The 19,365-nt window shown below is 37.1% G+C and overlaps 1 protein-coding gene across 1 annotated transcript in view; it reads right to left on the bottom strand.

The window, feature by feature from the left end:
* The window catches only part of Neto1 (neuropilin and tolloid like 1), a 123,648-nt gene that overhangs the window by 31,081 nt on the left and 73,202 nt on the right, over nucleotides 1–19,365 (bottom strand). Inside the window, exons 6-8 of the mRNA XM_029472116.2 lie at nucleotides 14,188–14,229; nucleotides 13,944–14,071; nucleotides 1,158–1,386 (exon numbers count right to left, since the gene is read on the bottom strand). Of these exons, the coding sequence (XP_029327976.1) occupies nucleotides 1,158–1,386; nucleotides 13,944–14,071; nucleotides 14,188–14,229 (399 nt within the window). The remainder of the gene's footprint in view (nucleotides 1–1,157; nucleotides 1,387–13,943; nucleotides 14,072–14,187; nucleotides 14,230–19,365) is intronic.

Here is a 19,365-nt window from a genome sequence, read left to right as displayed (position 1 = left end):
TGTGTACAGACAACCCGCAGCTGGGCAGGATATCTAACTCACTTGAAATCCATGGTACCATTTACAAAGATCAAGTGTCATTCAAGGATTCTGGTGCCACAGATTGCCCCAGCTGGGTCATCAGAGAGGAATTTAAAGTCAAATGAGTTTGTATGTTTTATAAAATAATTATCTAATTATTTTAGCAAATCCTAAACTTAAAAATCTTGCCCCCCTGTGCTGTGAAATACAGTTTTAATGTGTTGTGAAATACAGTTAATAGGAGAGCTATTATCTTAGTTATTTTATTCTCAATGTTTTGTTTGGTATGTTTTATTTATATAACACATTTTATTTGCCATACATAATGTGATCATTTGAAGTACAATAATATATCTTAGTAGGTTCCAAACTATTTTTCATTGTTTCTGTTCAAGCAAAAATGCACAGCTTGAAAGTATAAGGCTCTTACCCTTTAACGCTGAATTTCTTGGGAATTTTTTTTAATTTGTTTATTTTTGTGAACGATTAAATAGCCAAAGTTCTCCAAGAATATCCTAACATATCTATCTGCTCATACACCTCATTATTCATTAAACTGTAATTTTCAAAGTGTGGAAAAAGCAAAACAAATTTCTGTACTTTAAATATCATTCTATCACTTAGACATCTTCTGAAGTTTTTCCTAATCTGCCTTCCCACGCTCTCCCTCACCTTACTTTAACTGTGGCTCTGAAGTAGCAAGCCTGTTCATTTTAAAGCAGACTGAAGGGGAAACTTACCAAAGCTAACAACTCACATTTTGTATTCAGTTTTGAAAAAAAAAAAAAAACGATATTTAAATTCAAGCTTCATCAGAAACTATAGCATTATCTTCATATACTTGGGAAGAGCTAAACCCAAAGACAAACAAAACCCATGATTTCCCAATGGAAGAGCTTGCACAAGCTTAGGAAAGGCTGTGATGCATATACGAAGATAAATACTCAGGTTGTAATATGTAACCCTCACTTGTCACTGCATCAGAATGAGAGGGAAAGAACCTCACTTGTGTTAAGAGTTTATTAGGGAACACCCTGCTGTGCGCATACTGCATGAAGAAAACCCCATTAACAGCTGAGGAGTTTTGCAGCCCTGGACACTTCTGAAGGACAAACAGTCAAGTAAGAGAATCTTACGTTCTTGAAAGGATGTGAAGAGCATCTGAAACCTGCTGTTCCGGCTGCCCTCGTCTGCCCACATGCGGATCACCCCAAGGCCTGTGCGCAGCATGACGTCATTAGCCACTGTGCTGCAGAACTTGGCCTTCAAATCCTCCACGGAGCTGCTTCCGTCATAGACAGCCACAAAGTTTCTTTTGCACTCATTTGAATTCTGCATTTCATAGTCCAAGAAACGTAAGTAAATCTGTAAAACAAAGACAAAATAAACTGTTCGTTTAAAGCAGAGCTAGGGCTTCCTTCTTTTTGTTCAGTCTCACAAGACAGCCTTGATTGCAATCAGTCCCATTATTTCCCCTTGTGGGCCACAGGCAGACGAACTAGTGCAAAGCAAATTACCTTTAATATTTTTTAACTGCTATTATGCTGTTTAAAAAATGTAAATGCACCATTTCCTTTAGCTAAGTTTTCTTTCTCCCCCCACAAATGATCCTGATGTCATCCCATGATGCATCTAAAAACAGCTGTTAGCTCTCAAAACTTATACACTGTTTTGTTTTGATTACAGAAGTAACTTTAAATTCTTCTTTATGTACTATTGTTCTACTGCCATGGTTACTTTGCTTTTAAAATAAAAGGGTATATAAAAGAATAATTTACATTAAAACTAAAAGAAAACAGAGCTGATATTGAAAGATAGTTTTTTATTTCAAGCTGTTTAGATTGCAACGTTTCAGCTTTGAGGTAGAGCATATAAAAACATTTTTTACAAGACCACTTTATGTATTTTATCTCACTTAAGATCAGGTCATTTAGCTAATTGTACACAAATAAAATTAGCATTTAATGAATGCGATGTACCTTGACACCAATTCATTTTTAAAGTTCCCAACAATTCTTTGACTCTCATGCTGCTGGACTCAGATGTGATCACTTAGGCTCACAGAGTATAAGCTACAAGTGAGGCCTCCTTTCTCAAGGATACCCTGCTTCTAACACACTTGTTCTTGATGAAGGGACACACTCTGACTCTGCCAATGTGCATTCTGAACCATAAGTGATGGATTCCAGCAAGAACCAAACTACAAGAACTTGTTTGTTCATCCGTCCATCCGTTCAGCAAAAGCCACAGCTGGCCTTTTAGTGGGTTGCAGCCATAATGGTGCATAATGGTGCATAATGGTGCAGTGTGCAAACAATAGCAAGGAATGGAAGAAAGCATGGAAAACATGTATTAATTAAATCATTACACCAACAGAGAATGTGAAACTAGAGGAATAGTGTAAAGTGAAAGTTACTGAGGCAAATGAGTAGAGATGCAAGAAGAATGATATCTGAATAAGACAGGCCTCCTTTGACACATCAATTGTTAATATTTTATTTTCTAATCATACACATATAGGCTTTTTCCTTTAAATTTTGTTTACTTCACCTAGCACACACACAAGCTAAATGTATCCATTTATTTTAAGTTTACTTTTGCCTTTCTACATATGTTTTCTCTAAAAGTATTATTTCAAAAACTGTAAATAAAATCACAATTGTTTTTCCAGATCTGTAAATGTCTACCCTGATCATAATTTCAGCATTTCAGCTAATAAAAATATATTAATTGCCTTCAATGCTATTATAAAATAGGCATTGGTCCCTATAGCTTCTCTTACAAGTCAATTGTATGCCCTGTCCCATGAAACAGTATATTTTAACAATCTCCTCAATAGCCTGTGTGTCTGTCAGGTTCAGTTTCTACAATGTGGCTCAATTCCCAACCCAGGTAAAATTAACATGTGCAAGTACAAAATCAATGAGCCCATGCCTTTAACCCAAATTGTCATGTGAGGTGAAGTAAAATCATTGAGAAACCTTGTTCCCCCTCTATCCCCTTCCCTCTTTCTTTCCTTCCCTTCCCATTCTGTCCCTTCCCTTCCCATCTCTTCTCTTCCCTTCCATCCCTTCCTTTCCCTACCTCTCCCTTTTTTTTTTTTTGTCTCTAGTAATCCAAGCTTTCTTCTTCATCAGCAGGCTTTCATTTGAAGGAAGTGGTCCCAAATGTCTGTTGCAACTTCTTCTGAATGTGTCAAGGTCTAGTACAATTATTACATTCCAAAGAAAAAACTTCCCACTTGACTTCCTAACTCTAGCAGCATTTTCTATTTTAGCCTCCATGCTCGATTTCAATTGAACATACTTTAAGTTAGAGTCCCTGTGGTGCTTCCCATCGACTTAACTAACTAGAACTCCCACTTCCTTTATTAATTTCATTTGTTCAGTGTTCATCATATATTTATTGGCTATCCATAAATCCAATGTGGTTTTAGGTGCTATAAATAATAATTATGGACACATCCTATTGTCCCTTGTAATGATTATTTAAAGTAACTATCAGAACAAAATATGACATATATCCAAAGAATATAAAGTGTAGAACAATATATTGTAGGCCTGCATAAGGCAGAAATGAGCTGCGATGGTTCACACTGGGTTACCTTGATATAACTTTGAGAAGACACAGAGAAATATGAGCAGATGAGCAGAATTGGGCCGCTAAGGAGTACTGGCGCTCTACTCATCTCATGCAAGGAAGTAGATTTGTGGGGCTCCAACCTTAGCCAAAGAAGCTTCTTGTTGCTATGGATAACAGACAACTAAGTAACGTGTCGCTGTCCAAGGTACTGAACATATCTGCACGTGCTCAGTTGTTTATTTAATATTCTTCTGACTTGTTCCAGGTTTTAGGAGGCATTGCAGAGGACAGAAAGAGCACAGAGATGGAGGGTGGATAGGAGGAATGTGGAAGACTGTTCTCTGCACATGGCATGGATACTGTAGACATGGACTCAATCAGCAGTAATTGCTTATAAATCTACGCAAGATCAACTCAATCACAATAATCCATGATGGATATGGGGAGGTGGGGCTCTCAAGACTCAGCCCCTGCTGAGGTGCTATTGATGGCCTCTGGGGGAGGAATAATTGTTCTTCTTTAGGCATATAACATGTGGCCATTGTTATACCTCAGAAGATGACCCAATGTCCATTCACGTATCTGTATCACAAATTGGATTTATAAGGTTAAAATTAGTAAATAAATAAATAAATAGATAGATATATGAATAAATAAGCAAACATACTACTAAGAAGATATGAAGTTGGGAGGGTGTGCTGTGGGTGTCTTAGGGACAGTTAGAGTGGATAAGTGAGGGAGAGACATGATCAAGTAACATGTATGCCCGTGAAAATTCCAAGCAATAAATAAAATTATGGAAAAAATAAATCTGAAAAATGTTAAATCTGCCAAATTTTTGCTATTGCAACACTATGTCTTTCACATACTCACATGAAATGCTTTTAAAAATAAGACATTTTTCAGGTGACCTTTATTAGGAAGATGGAGCAAGTAATAAAATAAATCATAGTTTACTTAAGACACATAATCCAATCAATGTGAGTCCCTGAAATAAGAATTGTAAGCTCTGTCTTTTAGATTCTTTTCATCTGGTTCCTATGCTCTTCCCTGACTAAAATTTATCTGTCTGAAAGTTCTATGATGAACTTTTGAAATGAAAAAGCTAACTGAGAATCTGCCGATTTTGTAAGATAACACAAAATATAAATTGTTGGAATACATGTATATTCTAAAATACTCCACAATATCCCTAACATAGTTTATCATCTGTCAAAAGAACATGCAAATTCAAGAAAGAAATACACAGTTTTACCATCAAGAGATGCATTCACAAGTATACATGACACAGCACAGTCCACCTTTTGAAATACAAATATGACCATGGCTATCAGTAGTTTTACAAAGTTTAACAACAAAATACCTATAATTGCAAAAAGAAAAATGCTGAATGAAAATGATTAACTGAATCAGGAAGAAATTAAGTTTTTCATTTGACATTTTTGAGTCCAAATATTTTGTGACATAATATATCTAAGCACTTTTCCAGTTCCTTATACTGCAAGCAGAAACACAGATTGGAATACTAATTTATTATTATTAGAAAGGAGTCACTAGACTTCAAATTAATTATTCTGTGCAGCCCTCTAAGCAAGAAGAGATGTAAATTTCACTTTTATTTTTTCAAATGAAGGGATGAGATAAGAGTCATACCCAAGGTGTGTGAACAAACAACCTGGGCTAAGCCCAGAATTTTTTCCCTGCAGGCTTAACTCTTCCTTAGCCTAGGCCTGGAAACTTCTAGCCTTCATACAATCTAATCTTCCTAGTCTACCGACTGAATTCAGCTACTCTTGGCTTCTGACTGAATTGTTCTGCTAAGCCTCATACTAACTTTGGCAATATGATCTAATCTGGCTCCTTCTCATTCTCTAGCTCTTTCTGTCTTTACCTGTATCTAGATTGTTCTCTCTGTTCCAGTAAAACTCTCCAAGTAAAACTGGCACCCTTTTCTCTCCCTGTAGAATTCTTAACTTGCCTCTCTTTCCTGTCCTCATGAGAGTTGATCTTAAACCTATCTCTGACTTATTCTGTCAAATCTTTCTCTGATTTGTTACTTTGTCTGCCCCTCAATTAGACATCACTTTCAAATGTGGCTACTTCCTTCCAGAAACTAACCTTACCTTAATTGTTAGAGATTAAAGGTGTGTACTAAGGGCATGTCTGTATTCCAGCCAGAAGAGTTAATGGTGTGTTTTTCCAGCTGGATCACATAGAATCTAGAATGTCTTAGTATGTGATCCCTTGCCAGGACAGCCATGTTGCTGAATTTAAATTCCTCTATAAGCAGATTTGTGCAAAAACTGTTAAAGGCAAAGAGAACTGGGATTCAGGAAAGCCAAGTCTTTTATTTTTATTTTTTGAAGTGACACAGGCAGTCACTTTTATAGTTTTACCTTTGTACAAGTTTGGGCTTTAAATCATTTTGACACCAACCTGCTCAGTACCTTCATTGCATCTTATACAGTCTTATGGAAAGCTTTTAGAAAACATTCATATGTCATAAATTCCAAAGGTAAAATTATCATCTTAAGGAAAATTAACTGTAACAAAATGAAAACGGGGTATGGGAAAGCCCCATAAAGTTAACTCTTTCCATTTTCCTAAAGAAGTTCAGAAATCTGTTGATGAAGTTATCAATGAGACTCGGATGATGAATGTGACCTTTGAAATAAATTACTATTTTTAAAAAGCACTGACAATAAAGCTAGGGCTACTACTTAATTTTGTAGGGTGTTGTAGTTAGAAAATCAGACTGCATGCTTGGCTCAAGCTTCAACTTTTCGACATCTTGCAGTGTGTTTGCATTGCCACTGTGTCATTGGTTGTCATGTGTTCATGAAGAGCAGTGATAGGCAATGTCTGCCATCTCAGATGCTTCTGTATCTCAAAGGATGCCCTCACCCACAGAGACATATTTATGGAAGAACTACATAACTGACTTTACTGGGCTCTTCATGAACACATATGAAGCATTTGTGATTATTTTGAACTTCAATGTTTGTATTTAATAGGGAAATAAAGTCTAAGAGAAAGGCATTTGGTTCACAAGAATGGGGGCTGTTCATACATAACCTAAATTCCTTTTGAAGCATTCTGATCAAGTTTTTTTCATTAGCTACAGTCTCTGTAATATAACATTTCTCTGAAAATTTCAGAAATCTCTTCTTGGTATTGGAAGGCAACAGTCAACAACCTCCCATAAATATTGGCCCAAATCCCTTGTCATTTTGTGTATTTTTTTTCTCAGAATAAATTTAGCTATTTGTATATTCAAGAGGAAAAGAAGAAAAGAGGGATAATTTTAATTATGAAAATAATACTTGAGGTTTTTTAACTCCATGGACATCTAAAAGTTTTAAGTGTATATCTTAAGTGCAATATGGTAAACATTTTATATAATTATATTTTCCTTAAAAAATTAATCCAGGGTCTGAAAAGAATGGTTCAGTGTTTGAAAGCACTTATGGCACTTGCAGAAAAGACCCAAATTCAGTTCCAAGCAACTACCACTGGTGTATCAGAACAACCTGTATATTCAGCTGCAGGCAATCTAAATTCCATCTTCGGTCTTCTGAGGGCACTTGTGCTCATGTGTGCACACAGATACACACTCTCACACACACAAACACACATGCATGCACATGCATATTTATAAAAATAACAAATCAAGCAAACACTGAACATCTGCTGTATCTATGGATTCAATTATTTTGAAAAAATTTCACTTTTATACAAAGTTGGGTTTAGCCCAAATGTGCATCCTGAATTTCTAATCATACAAACATCTAACATAAAGCAATCTCATTTTAAATGAGATTTTAAGATGACCATTATGACTAGAATCAGTGTTTAAGATTTGTGACATAGTGGCTCCAAGAAAAGACTTATTACAGGGAGCAAACGGAAAAAATAAGAAAGAAACATCTCTCTCCTCCCTCTGTGAGGGAGGGCAAAGGGAAATGATCAACAGCGTAATATATAACTCTAGTGAAATAGTCAGATCCAAATCTCTTCTCAGTGAATCATTTTGATGCGTTTTCCTTTTTAATCAATCACAAAGGGTTGGAGCTGACAGGATGATTTATTGAAAAAGACATGGGCAACTTCAGAACATATAAACCATTTCTGGTAGTATCTATTTTCCAAATTGCAGCAATACAGAAGGCAGTGCTGTGTTTCTATGCAAAACAAGTGAATTTAGCTTAAGCTATTATGTAACTCACTACAAAGAAAATTTAATACCAGCTGCTCAGAAGCTCCTCCCATTGTGTCATAATGATATGAAAAGCAAGGACTGAAACAATTATTTGAGTCTCAAAGGAAGATTTTATTCACAACAAATAAATGTTTAGTCACCTCTGGTCTGCCATATGTTATTCATGAATTCAAGATAACTGGACATCTTAATATTTGAACCAGTCTAAAAACATGTACCTAAGGCTTTGTGATTGTTGTTTGTGACTGGAAAGGTCAAGATTATATCAGATAGAATATTACATGAATTTGGATGGTTGAAAAAATCTTCACTTGGGAAACATAAATAATACTGTCTTCTAAAATGTTAAAAACATAAGCACTTAACAACAGATCATGGTATAAAGATATTTAAGTGGTATTTAGACATTTATAGAAAATAGCAAAACATTTGAGTAGCCTTCTACATCTTACACTTTACAACTAATATTGCCTTTTAAAGTTTAACTATAGCTGGGCGTGGTGGCGCGTGCCTTTAATCCCAGCACTTGGGAGGCAGAGGCAGGTGAATTTCTGAGTTCGAGGCCAGCCTGGTCTACAGAGTGAGTTGCAGGATAGCCAGGGCTACACAGAGAAACCCTGTCTCAAAGAAAAAAAAAGTTTAACTATAATTCTCATTAGCTATTGTTTACTACATTAAAATTTCAATTTTCATTCTCATAATTTGGGATAATGAAAGCAGACTCAGTCCCTAAAACCCCTGGTACTTTTAATGTTTTCAACTCTAATCATTACCCAGAGTTTATTGCATTTATCTTCTCATGTTACCGATGAAATGTCATCAGATTTAGTAGGTCTGTTTATTACTGCACAAATCCCAGGTTAGAAGGACTCCAGATTTATATTTAATTATCTTTTCAAAGTCTGAAATTCCATGTTCTTGTACTTCTGAGACCAGCACTACCATTTACCCCCATGGCTACCATCATGCTGATGAAGTTCCCTTGTTCCTCTGACTCCATGGATCTTTCCTTGGCCAATAAAGAAACAAACCTCTGCTTTTAAGGGCTGTGTGATTAGATCAGACTCAGCTGGACTACTTCCCTTTGCTCAATGGCACCTGAATGACAGTTTCACAGGTATCCCTCAATCATCCTTTACCAGGTAACTTAATTTAATATAACCAGATATGTCTTTCTTTGATACACTTACAAAGTTAGAACTGGGACTGGCAACTGGAGGTCTCATAAACTCCGACCCCTATACATAGGTCATCATATATAAACAGTGTTAACAGCATGATATTTTTTATTGAAATACTGACGTATTTTTCACCTTTCCATGTTGATTTGACTATAAGCAGATTTAATATTTTGGTTTTATACAAAAATTAACTTTAATTTGAAATAATAAAAATAATATGTAGTTATCAAAAGGTAGATCTTTATTCTCCCCAAACATTAATGATTCACTCTCCTTGGCACATGTTTGGTGAATCTTTTAATTCTGTCTCCTTTCTCCTTGGGTAAATTGGATCTTTTGACTGATTATAGTGGCTCTGTATTATCAGAATGGCCCAGGGGTTTTGAGATTACTGCCATTGCTCTAGCCCTACTAATAGCTAGCCAAATGTCTGGGCTAATCAAAAACACATATTTATGGAATTTGGATTCTAACGGGACTTTCATGTGATGTCGGCCAAAAATTACTTGATGTAATTATTATGCAAGACCCCTGCCAAGTTCTGCTCTCATACTGCCCCTAGAATATCATTTGATCCCCATCACAGAACCCTAAGTATATTGAATTAATAAATGTTTATCTCTCATATCAAATAGACAAAGTACAGTTCCTAAAACAATGTAGACTGGGGAGATGCATGCTGTGTTCTTTCTTCCTAGGTATAGTTTAACATAAATGTTATATGAGTTTTCTAAATATTGTTTGTAAGAATTTCTATTGTCCTATATTCATAGATATATAATGTATTGTAGCTATATCCATCTCTCCGTTACCCTGTCTTATGCCCTTCTTACTTTTACTGTCCATTTTCCAAGTAGTCTGTCTCCCAGATCCATGCAATTTTTAAAAAGACCCAACTTTAGTTAAAGTTGCTTGCAGGAAGAGGAGTAATAGGCTATTCCAATAGACTATGGTTAACTTAGCAATAGCTACAACAGAAGAAAGGGGCATATCCTCTTCTGGAAACCATTAGCTGCCAATAGCTCCTCCGAAAATGTAGGGACTCATGAGTCTACACCCAGGCGGAGTTGAATGGATAATATACATTCATTTTTCAGGTGCTGCATTCAGCTTAATGTGCTTTTCTACAAATACTTGTGTGGGGAATTGCAGGCTAGTCTCCAATCTAGCTGATGTCTGAACCCCGATGGTCATAATTCACCTTCATGACATGGTAGGCGTTCCCTCATGCTCCTGGAACCCCAGTCCCTACCTAAAGTACCACCTCCCACAGCCCCCACAAGAGAAGCATGGTCAGTATGGCCCAAGCTTCTGACCTTCAGGCTAAACTCCTCCCCAGTTACCTAGCAACATTGAAGACCATAAAAGGGGTGCTTAGCCCCCACCTCGCTCTCTTACTATTACTCTCTCTTACTCTCACTCCGTTCTTCCTTTATCTCTCACTTCTCTCACTTCTCTCTCCTCTTCCCTTTCTCTTTTTCTTCTCCTCTCCTCTCCTCTCCTCTCCTCTCCTCTCCTCTCCTCTCCTCTCCTCTCCTCTCCTCTCCTCTCCTCTCCTCTCCTTCCTCTCCTCTCCTCTCCTCTCCTCTCCTCTCCTCTCCTCTTCTTCTCTTCTCTTCTCTTCTCTTCTCTTCTCTTCTCTTCTCTTCTCTTCTCTTCTCTTCTCTTCTCTTCTCTTCTCTTCTCTTCTCTTCTCTTCTCTTCTCTTCTCTCTCTCTCTCTCTCTCTCTCTCTCTCTCTCTCTCTCTCTTTCTCTCTTTCTCTCCCCTCTCTCTACCTTCTCTCTTTCTATATGCATGGTGGTGCATGCCTTTAATCCCAGCACTCAGGAGCCAGAGGCAGGCAGATTTCTGAGTTTGAGGCCAGCCTGGTCTACAAAATGAGTTCCAGGATAGCCAGAGCTACAGAGACACCCTGTCTCGAAAAATAAAACAAAGCAAAGCAAAACAAAACAAAACAAAAAACAAAAACAAAACAAAAGCTCTTAAACCTTAAACCATAGTCTCTGCTCCATCTAGGTCCGCTGAGCACTCTGGTCAATGTTGGGAACTTCTTACCTCATCCCTCTCTCCTACAACCCTGGGGCTTTAGTAAGATAGCTCTGGGGTCCCAGGTTGGTCAGAGGCTGCCCCTTTTCCACCCCTGCCATGTGGGTCAGGCATGCTCACCCGGGGCTGTGTGGAAAAGTGTACAGCAGTTCTGCCTGCACCCACCTGCCCAGAGCACAGGAACTCTGGCTGGACGTTAGGCCCCTTTTCCTCCCCCACTTCTCCCCGCCCCCCCCGGAACCCCCCCTTTTATTTTGTTCCCAACATACCTGAAGTTCAGCCCTCATGAAATTCAGGTTTAAATTCTTACCATGGTTTGGTCTTGCATTATTCTCCATGGTGACCATTCTCTAGATAAGATCTACAACTGGACACAGCCTTTACTACAGCCTTGTTCTAGGATCTCCATGCAAAAAGTCTACTCACAGAAGTGTATTTGTACCCAATGGTTAACTCAAAAAGGCTTCTCCTGTTCTGATGCTGCTCATGTGTAAATGGCCCCATCATGATTGGATTTCCAAACGTATTTTTCCTCTGATTTTCCCTTGGGGATGCTGACAGATTATGTTAATAATTAAAGGGGTCATCGCAAACTTTATATGCCCCAGTACAGGGGAATGCCAGGGCCAAGGAGCAGGAGTGGATGGGTAGGGGATCAGGGCAGGGGGAGGGTATAGGGAACTTTCAGGATAGCATTTGAAATTTGAAATGTATATAAAGAAAATATCTAATAAAAAACAATAAAGGGGTCATCTACATTAGTAAAGAAAATATTGGAACATTTCCTAGTTATCAAATGCTAAGTAACAGCCTGCAATATATTCAAATTTTAATCCTATAATGTAAACTCTTTATCGACTCCCTTTGTGTACTGCAGTGGGTCATGAGATACCATTCAAACAGTGGCAGTGAGCCATTTCAAGTTTGACTTATGCTTTGATAGCTTATGCTCATAATTACTAGGATATCCACAAAACTAGGAAGCCTACATGGTCAGTAAGCCTTGTTTCTTGGTTTTCTCCACAGTGTTCAATTCTACTTCCTCTCTTCTCAACCTCTAATTGAACAGAAAAAGGCTGTCACAATAGAACCATCTTAGTTCAGCTCTGCAGGAAGCCTCCCCTATGGGTCACAGACTGCCTGATTATGTGACAGGCAGGTGCACTAGGCATTGTTGTTCTGGGACTATACAAAAGACAGCTTATTTGCCATCTGCAAGAAGGAGGCGTGTGTTTACACTCCACTTCAACACTGAAGTGACATTGTGCTGCTAAAGACAGCAAGGTGCTATGCTTACAGTTCCTGTTTATGAAAGTTGGCTTTAAAAAAGATCTTTCATTCATAAAGGTGAAGAAAAACAAGCACTTTCCAGAGAATTCACACATTGTATAAAAGATAAATTTAGCTCTCTGATCATCCAGGTGAGTGTTTATGACTTTATATTACAAATACCAGTTATGTCTTTAAAATTCTTTCGGCTATCAAGGTTTGATTCCAGGGCCTGCCACAGGCTAAGCAGGTACTCTATCATCAAGCCCCCTTTGCCTTTGTTTTTGAGATAGGGTCTTACTAACTTGTCAAGTCTAGTAAACACACTCCCTCTATAGACTGAGCTAACCTTGAACTAAACTTGCAAGCAACAGGAAAAAAAAAAGGAAAAGAAAACCAGTGTCTAAATTGTTGCAAAGCAAAATATTTTTTAAAAGATTTGCTCAGATGCAAAGAGACTTGTAACTTTCAGAGCTGTGAACAGGACTATGCTTTCTTCCCTCCCATTACATAAATATAAAGTATAATGTATATAATATATAATGTATACTTCAAAAAGTACTTTTTTCATACACAAGTACTTCTTGAAGGGCAAGCTCCCTTCAAATTCTAAAGAGAAAAGTCAGTAGCAGTAGTATTATTTTTTTCTTAACCTGAATACCCCACCACCAAATTCTATGGAACTGTTCTTAGTATTCCTGTCACTGACTGCCAGAACAGAGTGAGTTCTGTCATGGACTCACTGTCTTTTCCCTACCTAGGCTTCTGCTCATGTCTGTTCACCTATCTTACCTCCCACATACTTGCAAATTCCAGTTCTAACATGTAAATTCAGTCACATCCCCTTTCTGTTTACCTTCCTTGATATCACTAAGCATTTGGGGTAAAATTTCCATTCTCAACAAAGACCCACAGAAGTTAGACCTTGCAGACTTGCCTCCCTCCACACCCATTGGCTCATTAGATCACATGCTGCTAAGTTAATTCATGAAAGGTTTGCTGTTTTCTCTGCACATAAAGTCTTTGATGTGCTCCCTGTAGTCTTGTGTGTCTTTCTACTGTCTAGTTGCTATCCTGCTGTTTCTCATGCCCTTCTATTGAGACCCTGGCTACTACTGTCTTTACTGTTTATGTAGTCTTTTCCTTTGTATTTTCCTTATCAACAGCTTGGGATCAGATCTTTTGCTTGGCTGATTTCTTTACATATATGTCTTAGTACTAAATGTAGAAAACATGAGGAATAATTATAGAGTGGTGTATGTACCACCCTGTGTGCCTGTGTCTCAGAGAACACATACACATGTGAATGAATGTGTGAAGGCCAGAGGTCAGATTTAGAAATTTGTTCTCATGTTTCATTTACACTCTTTTGGAGATAAAGTATCTTAGACTTGCTTCAGGGTCTCTTGTTCTCCATTGTACAATCTGTTCACTAGGTCCCACACTGTAGTTCATGCTGGAAAGTTAGGTTGAACAGGTGAACACAAGTCTCATTTCCAAGAACAGGAAACTAACTGCTAGCTAGTAGCACATTTGACACATGCCCCAGTGCTACCAGATAATGTGAAAACTAGATGCTTCTCAAATCCACTGTTGGGTGCCGGTTTCACTTTTGGGACTGACCTTGGATCGTGGTGGGGCTCGGATGTACCATTTGCAATCCACGGCTTCACTGGCAGAAGCTTTGCCTTCCTTCAGAATCTGTATGGACTCCACAATTCCTTCCGGGCCGCCCATCTCAAACTCACACGCTAAATAATAAGATGCCAAACACACACAAAGATGGATCTTGAATAATAAACCCAAAGTATACTTCATTATAGAAAACAAAGACCTCTGGACATTATCAAATTTCTCTTTTACCAACCTGGCAATGGTTTCAAAACTCCAAGGTCCTTAAAGTCGGGATCTTAAAAATTGAGAAAATGACAATTAGTTCTATTCTGCATGAATTCCTTACAATGACATTGAGTAATATTCCATCAAATTATCCAGGAAGTAGCCTGCATATACATTTGAAATTTTTAGTGATAAAATAGAAAGTACCTGCTAATATTAAGTCAGAAATGTCAAGTGCATGTCAATACAATTGTTTATTGCTATTGGCTTTTTTCTCACTACAGTAGGAGTTGTTTGAAACTTTCAGCATCATTACTGTATCTTATACTCAAACTCATGATATGTTTTTTTTAAGGTATATCCACAGGTAAGTCATGGTTTGAGTCACTTCCATATATTACAGATATAATTTATGTTGCAGTTCAAAGGATTCTGCCATTGTTGAAACAAATTCTTGCCTGGGGTTTTAACAGCTCAGACTTCATGCATCAAAGTGAAAACAACCCTTTTCTTCTAGATGAAAAACTTGTTTTCCTGCCATCTCTGGCTCTCATGATGATACTCTTTTATAGTATTCCTCAATTCTCTACTTTGTAAAGTTCACAACTGTTTCTCCTATCTTTCTCTGTGAACCTAGTTTCACAGACCCCTCCCTTTTTGTTGGTCTGCATGCTTCATAGGAAGCTGGACTTATCTTAAGTTTTCTAAATGGCCTTGTTAAAAGGCAAAACCCATGTCCTCTTTCCCATTTCTTGGATTTGGTTGTAAGGTAAGAACCCAGCCCATGCTGTGAGTCTGAATAGGGCATCAAAGAATTTTTCCCCATGAATACAAAAGGCATTTGGAGCATTTCTTTTACAATGTAAATCCTCTGAAATCATTTGCAGCCCACCACTTCATTGTTGAGAGGCCTGAAGGTCAGACCATACCAACTGTGAGGACAAGCTGAATGAAATGCAACCCATATAAGGAAATTTTCTCTGATTTGAAACAGTATATGTCCATAGAGCCTGGCCTGTTTGAATTGAATTTTCTCTTACCTGTGGTAAAGTTACCAATGGCTCTGGTATACTAGTAGAGACTTTGAGTAATTTAAGATTAACTGTTGGGTTTAACATGTTGGATTTTTGTTTGTTTGTTTGGTTGGTTTTTTTTTTTTGTAATAAAATTTGTATTGGATAAAAAAAAATCTTACAGATTTTAAAATATTTTGTTAAATACCTTTTAAGGATGAAGTTGATTTGCAGCATGAAAAGTCATATTTTATTATGATAAGAATTAAGTGTACTTATGAAGACCATGTGATTTTCTTTGATATCTGTGTCTACGTGTACCACATCTTGAAAGGCTCAGGTCCTTGTATGTGAACATACTGAACATGCATATGCAGGCATACATTAGTGGTTTTCATTGTTTGCTATTTATGTGAACTGGTCTGATGGCAGTGAGAAATGCAGTATTAACCATGGTGTTCCCTAATTGCATCAAGTATTTTCACTCAGCTTATTATAAATACTACTAGAACATATTTATGCATGCTGAATCAAGGCCAACACACTTTTAACTAATGGACCACTATTTTTAGAAATACATGAAAATACTTTTTAAAAAAAATTTTATGGGACAAAGAAAATGCATGTATACAGTCTCCACAAAAAACATGGGAAAAGGGCATATATATCATTTACATTATAGGATTTACCAGTAGTGATTTTTCTTCCTTCAGCATCAATAGCCATCTCATTTTTTTCAATAAACATTTATTAAATGCCTGCATTTTACACTTTATGTAAAATTACTTGTGTTTTCACCACTACATAGTCTACTTGCCAGTAGACTTACTCTTCTTAGAAAGAAGTTAGGGTTAAAGTTAGAAATTAATCAAAAATTTTTTTGGAAAAGTCAAGCTTTGGATTAGGCCGAGATTGTATAGGAGTGTAATCCAGAACTCCAGAGTCGAAGGTTGGAGTGTCACTCCAAGTTCAAGGGCACATTAGTCTGCACAATTTCCAGGGCTATATGAGGCAAGTGAGGTCTTGTCTCAAGAAGTAATAATGAAAATAAAATATAGAATACACATGCACAGTACAGGTCCTTTGAAGGACGTTTTGGGGGTTCAAGGCTTTGGGTGAAGCTATGGGTTTGGTTTTTCAGCAGCAGCAGCAAAACGTATTTAGCAAGATTTCCCCCGCATGTGTGTAGATATTAGATTTTTCTTATTCATTCTCCCTTTTGACTCTTTGGCCTCTTCTTTAAAATGTCTCTTATTAATGAGCATTATCACCTTCATGACCAGAAGTTTTCAGCTGCACATGGTTATAATCCTGGGGGAAATTAAGTTAACATTCTGTCTTCCAGTTCAAAGGGAAACACTTGTCATTTTTATAACTCATACTACCCCAGGTTGCTATGACAGCTTAGTACTGGCAAATAAAAACTTACTTTTGTATGGTATTAATGGTGATGGTAATGATGACTGAAGAGATTTTGGAAAATTGTTTTTGCTGTTCTGTTTTGGCAAACTATAATTAATAAATTCCTCCTATGATCTGCAACCAAGCAATCAAAACCACATTTGAAAGAGCCTGAATTGAATTTAAGAGTATTAAGATTGATTGCTTTTTCAGGGTTGTTGGGGGGGGGGGCAATGACAGATTATCATGTACATGCACAGTAAAGTTGGACATAATAAGCAGCCTCTACTCTCTCAGGTGTCCCTCAAAATGAGTCCTTCATGAAGAAACCTGAAACAATTTTAAATATGTAAATGATCTCACGAGGGTCACTCTGCATTCCACTGTCTTTAGGGTCTAATTGCAGCTCTCCATTTGGTCCTCATGTGCCCCAGAGAGGAGCCTGAGTGTCCTGGTCTTTTCCCACCACTCTTGCTTCCTCTTGAGGAGAACACATTGTCTCTCATTTTCGTTTGTAGTAGTTGTCTCTATGAGAAATTGTAGTCATTTTTCTCTGTGCTTATGTTTTTATTAACAGTCTACTTCTGTTACATGAGCTCATGACAAATTAAACTCTATGATGTAACCTGTTTATTTAGGAGTTACAGCATTGCAGAGTACCAATAATGTTAATGAATTAAACATTATTATATATGTACATAAATTTATTCCTACTTCATTGTTCTATATGTACAGATGTTTGCAAGTTTGTAGACATTCCTATCAATATATAGGGTCAGGCTCATAGACAGGCTATTACTGTAAACACATCAATGTAGGTGCCCTGGGAAAGATCACTTCACACAGACATTTGCTTCTCAAATATGCAGTCATGCCTTGTTCACTCATCCTTTTACAAGTGCACGTTGTCATGTAACAATCCTTGTCCAAAACATCATAAGGAAAGTTTAAATTTGGCAGGTGGGCTTATAAAACTCTCCTAAGAAATTCTCCAGATTCTTTTGCCATCATGGTTAATCTTAGAGCAGTATCTATGCAGTATTTCTAACTCAGTCAGGCTCCTTTCTGAAGTGAGTTTGTTCAGTACATACATGCATATACAAACAGACATAAACCATGAATGCAACTACAGGATGCCTGGCATGTTATGAACATCAAATCCCATATGATGACATAAATAAAAAGACGCCATTTGTTGGTGTTTCCAAAGAGGCCCTTCAGGTGGAGCGCTTTTGCTTACAAATTTACATGTGTTTAGGAATTATCTCACATTCCTTCTGGCACCTGCTGTTTTCAGGGCTCTTCCTGGTAGCAACTGTGACATCACAGTAGTCTAGGTACTATAGTGATATGCTGAACTGCAAAACTTACTCTTGCATTTACATGAAAAACAGGGAGCATTAAGATTTTCTGCTGATGTTTAAATCTGCTTCTCCATGTACTTGTTTTTCTATCTGTAAACACTGAAACCTTTTATAAATTCTCATATTTTTAAAGTACAGTTGTTCGAAGACTCAATTGAATTGTTTACCTTAAAACAGAAGAAAATGTGTTCCTATAACATCTCTCTTCTGGTGAAAACAGATGTTTTCCTTAGAAAAATGAAAATAAAAGCTTCCTCTGCATCTATACAGTCTTCTCAAAAGGAGAAAGGATGAATACATCTCAGTTAAATAGTATTCTTACTTATGGAAGACATAGAAACTACACAAAATTGAAGTTATATGAAAATGTATTTCAGCCTAACAGATGTTACAAATGAATTTTAAAAGGATTTAGACAAACACTGTATGATGATTTTACTATGCCCTTTGATAATAGTACAAGTTTGAGTCAGATATTTAAGAATTCTGGAAACCAGTCCTAGATATTTACACATAGATATTATTACATTTTCAAAAGCCAGATATCACTGAGCAAACCATAAATGGGGAAGTCACTGAAGCATCTCAAGGGTAAGCAACTGTGCTACCTAAGAAACACACACAGAGACACACAAAAAGACTCAACAATAGATCCACAGAACTCAGCTTTGCTGAATGCATGCTGGACAGAGATCACTGAGGGAAAATGGGACTCTGCTATATCCACACATTTACAATTATAGCAATTCCTGAACTAGAGATTTAGCACAAACAAGAGGGCAGAGTTCACATTATCAGTGTAGCACTACTCCTAAGGGCCCCAGAGCTGAATAGACGTGGTTGTTCATCATGTTTTACTAGAATTTCACAAGTATTAAGTATGAATGAATCAGCAAAATAAGATCTTCTATTTAAATGTTTGGCAATAAATATAAGCTATATTAAATACTAAAATTGTCATTTAATTTTAAATTTCATATGCTGTATGAATTGTGCTACAGGTATATTTGCATTGACTATGTAAAAACCATAGTGTTTCAAACAATTGGTTCTTAGCAAGAAGACAAGATGGAATCACAAACCACAGCAGCTAGCATCCATGGTACAGACCCTTTAAAGGTACAAGATTAACTAACTTCCCATGAAGAAGCATAGAAAAATATCTACACTGAATGTCTGTACTCCAGAAGAAGCATTTTAACATTCTCTAGTGTGAAATCCAAACTCTCAATAAGGCATTATTGTTGTGAATTATCTGGTCTCCTGATTCTCTTCCAAAAATCACTTTCACGGTTGTTTATGCTGTATTGTTTATGCTGTAAGGTAATGTGTACATTTTACTCATGAAACATCATTTTTGCTTGAAAGACAAATTGTAATTATTCAGATGTAGATACTTGCCAGAATTTTTCTTGAAAATGAACAAAA

This window comes from Mus caroli, unplaced genomic scaffold (genome assembly GCF_978045245.1).
Source record: "Mus caroli unplaced genomic scaffold, Mus_caroli_1 scaffold_19, whole genome shotgun sequence".
Lineage (NCBI taxonomy): Eukaryota > Metazoa > Chordata > Mammalia > Rodentia > Muridae > Mus > Mus caroli.
Note: the sequence above shows the minus strand (reverse complement) of the source record. Positions and strands in the feature narration are given on the sequence as shown.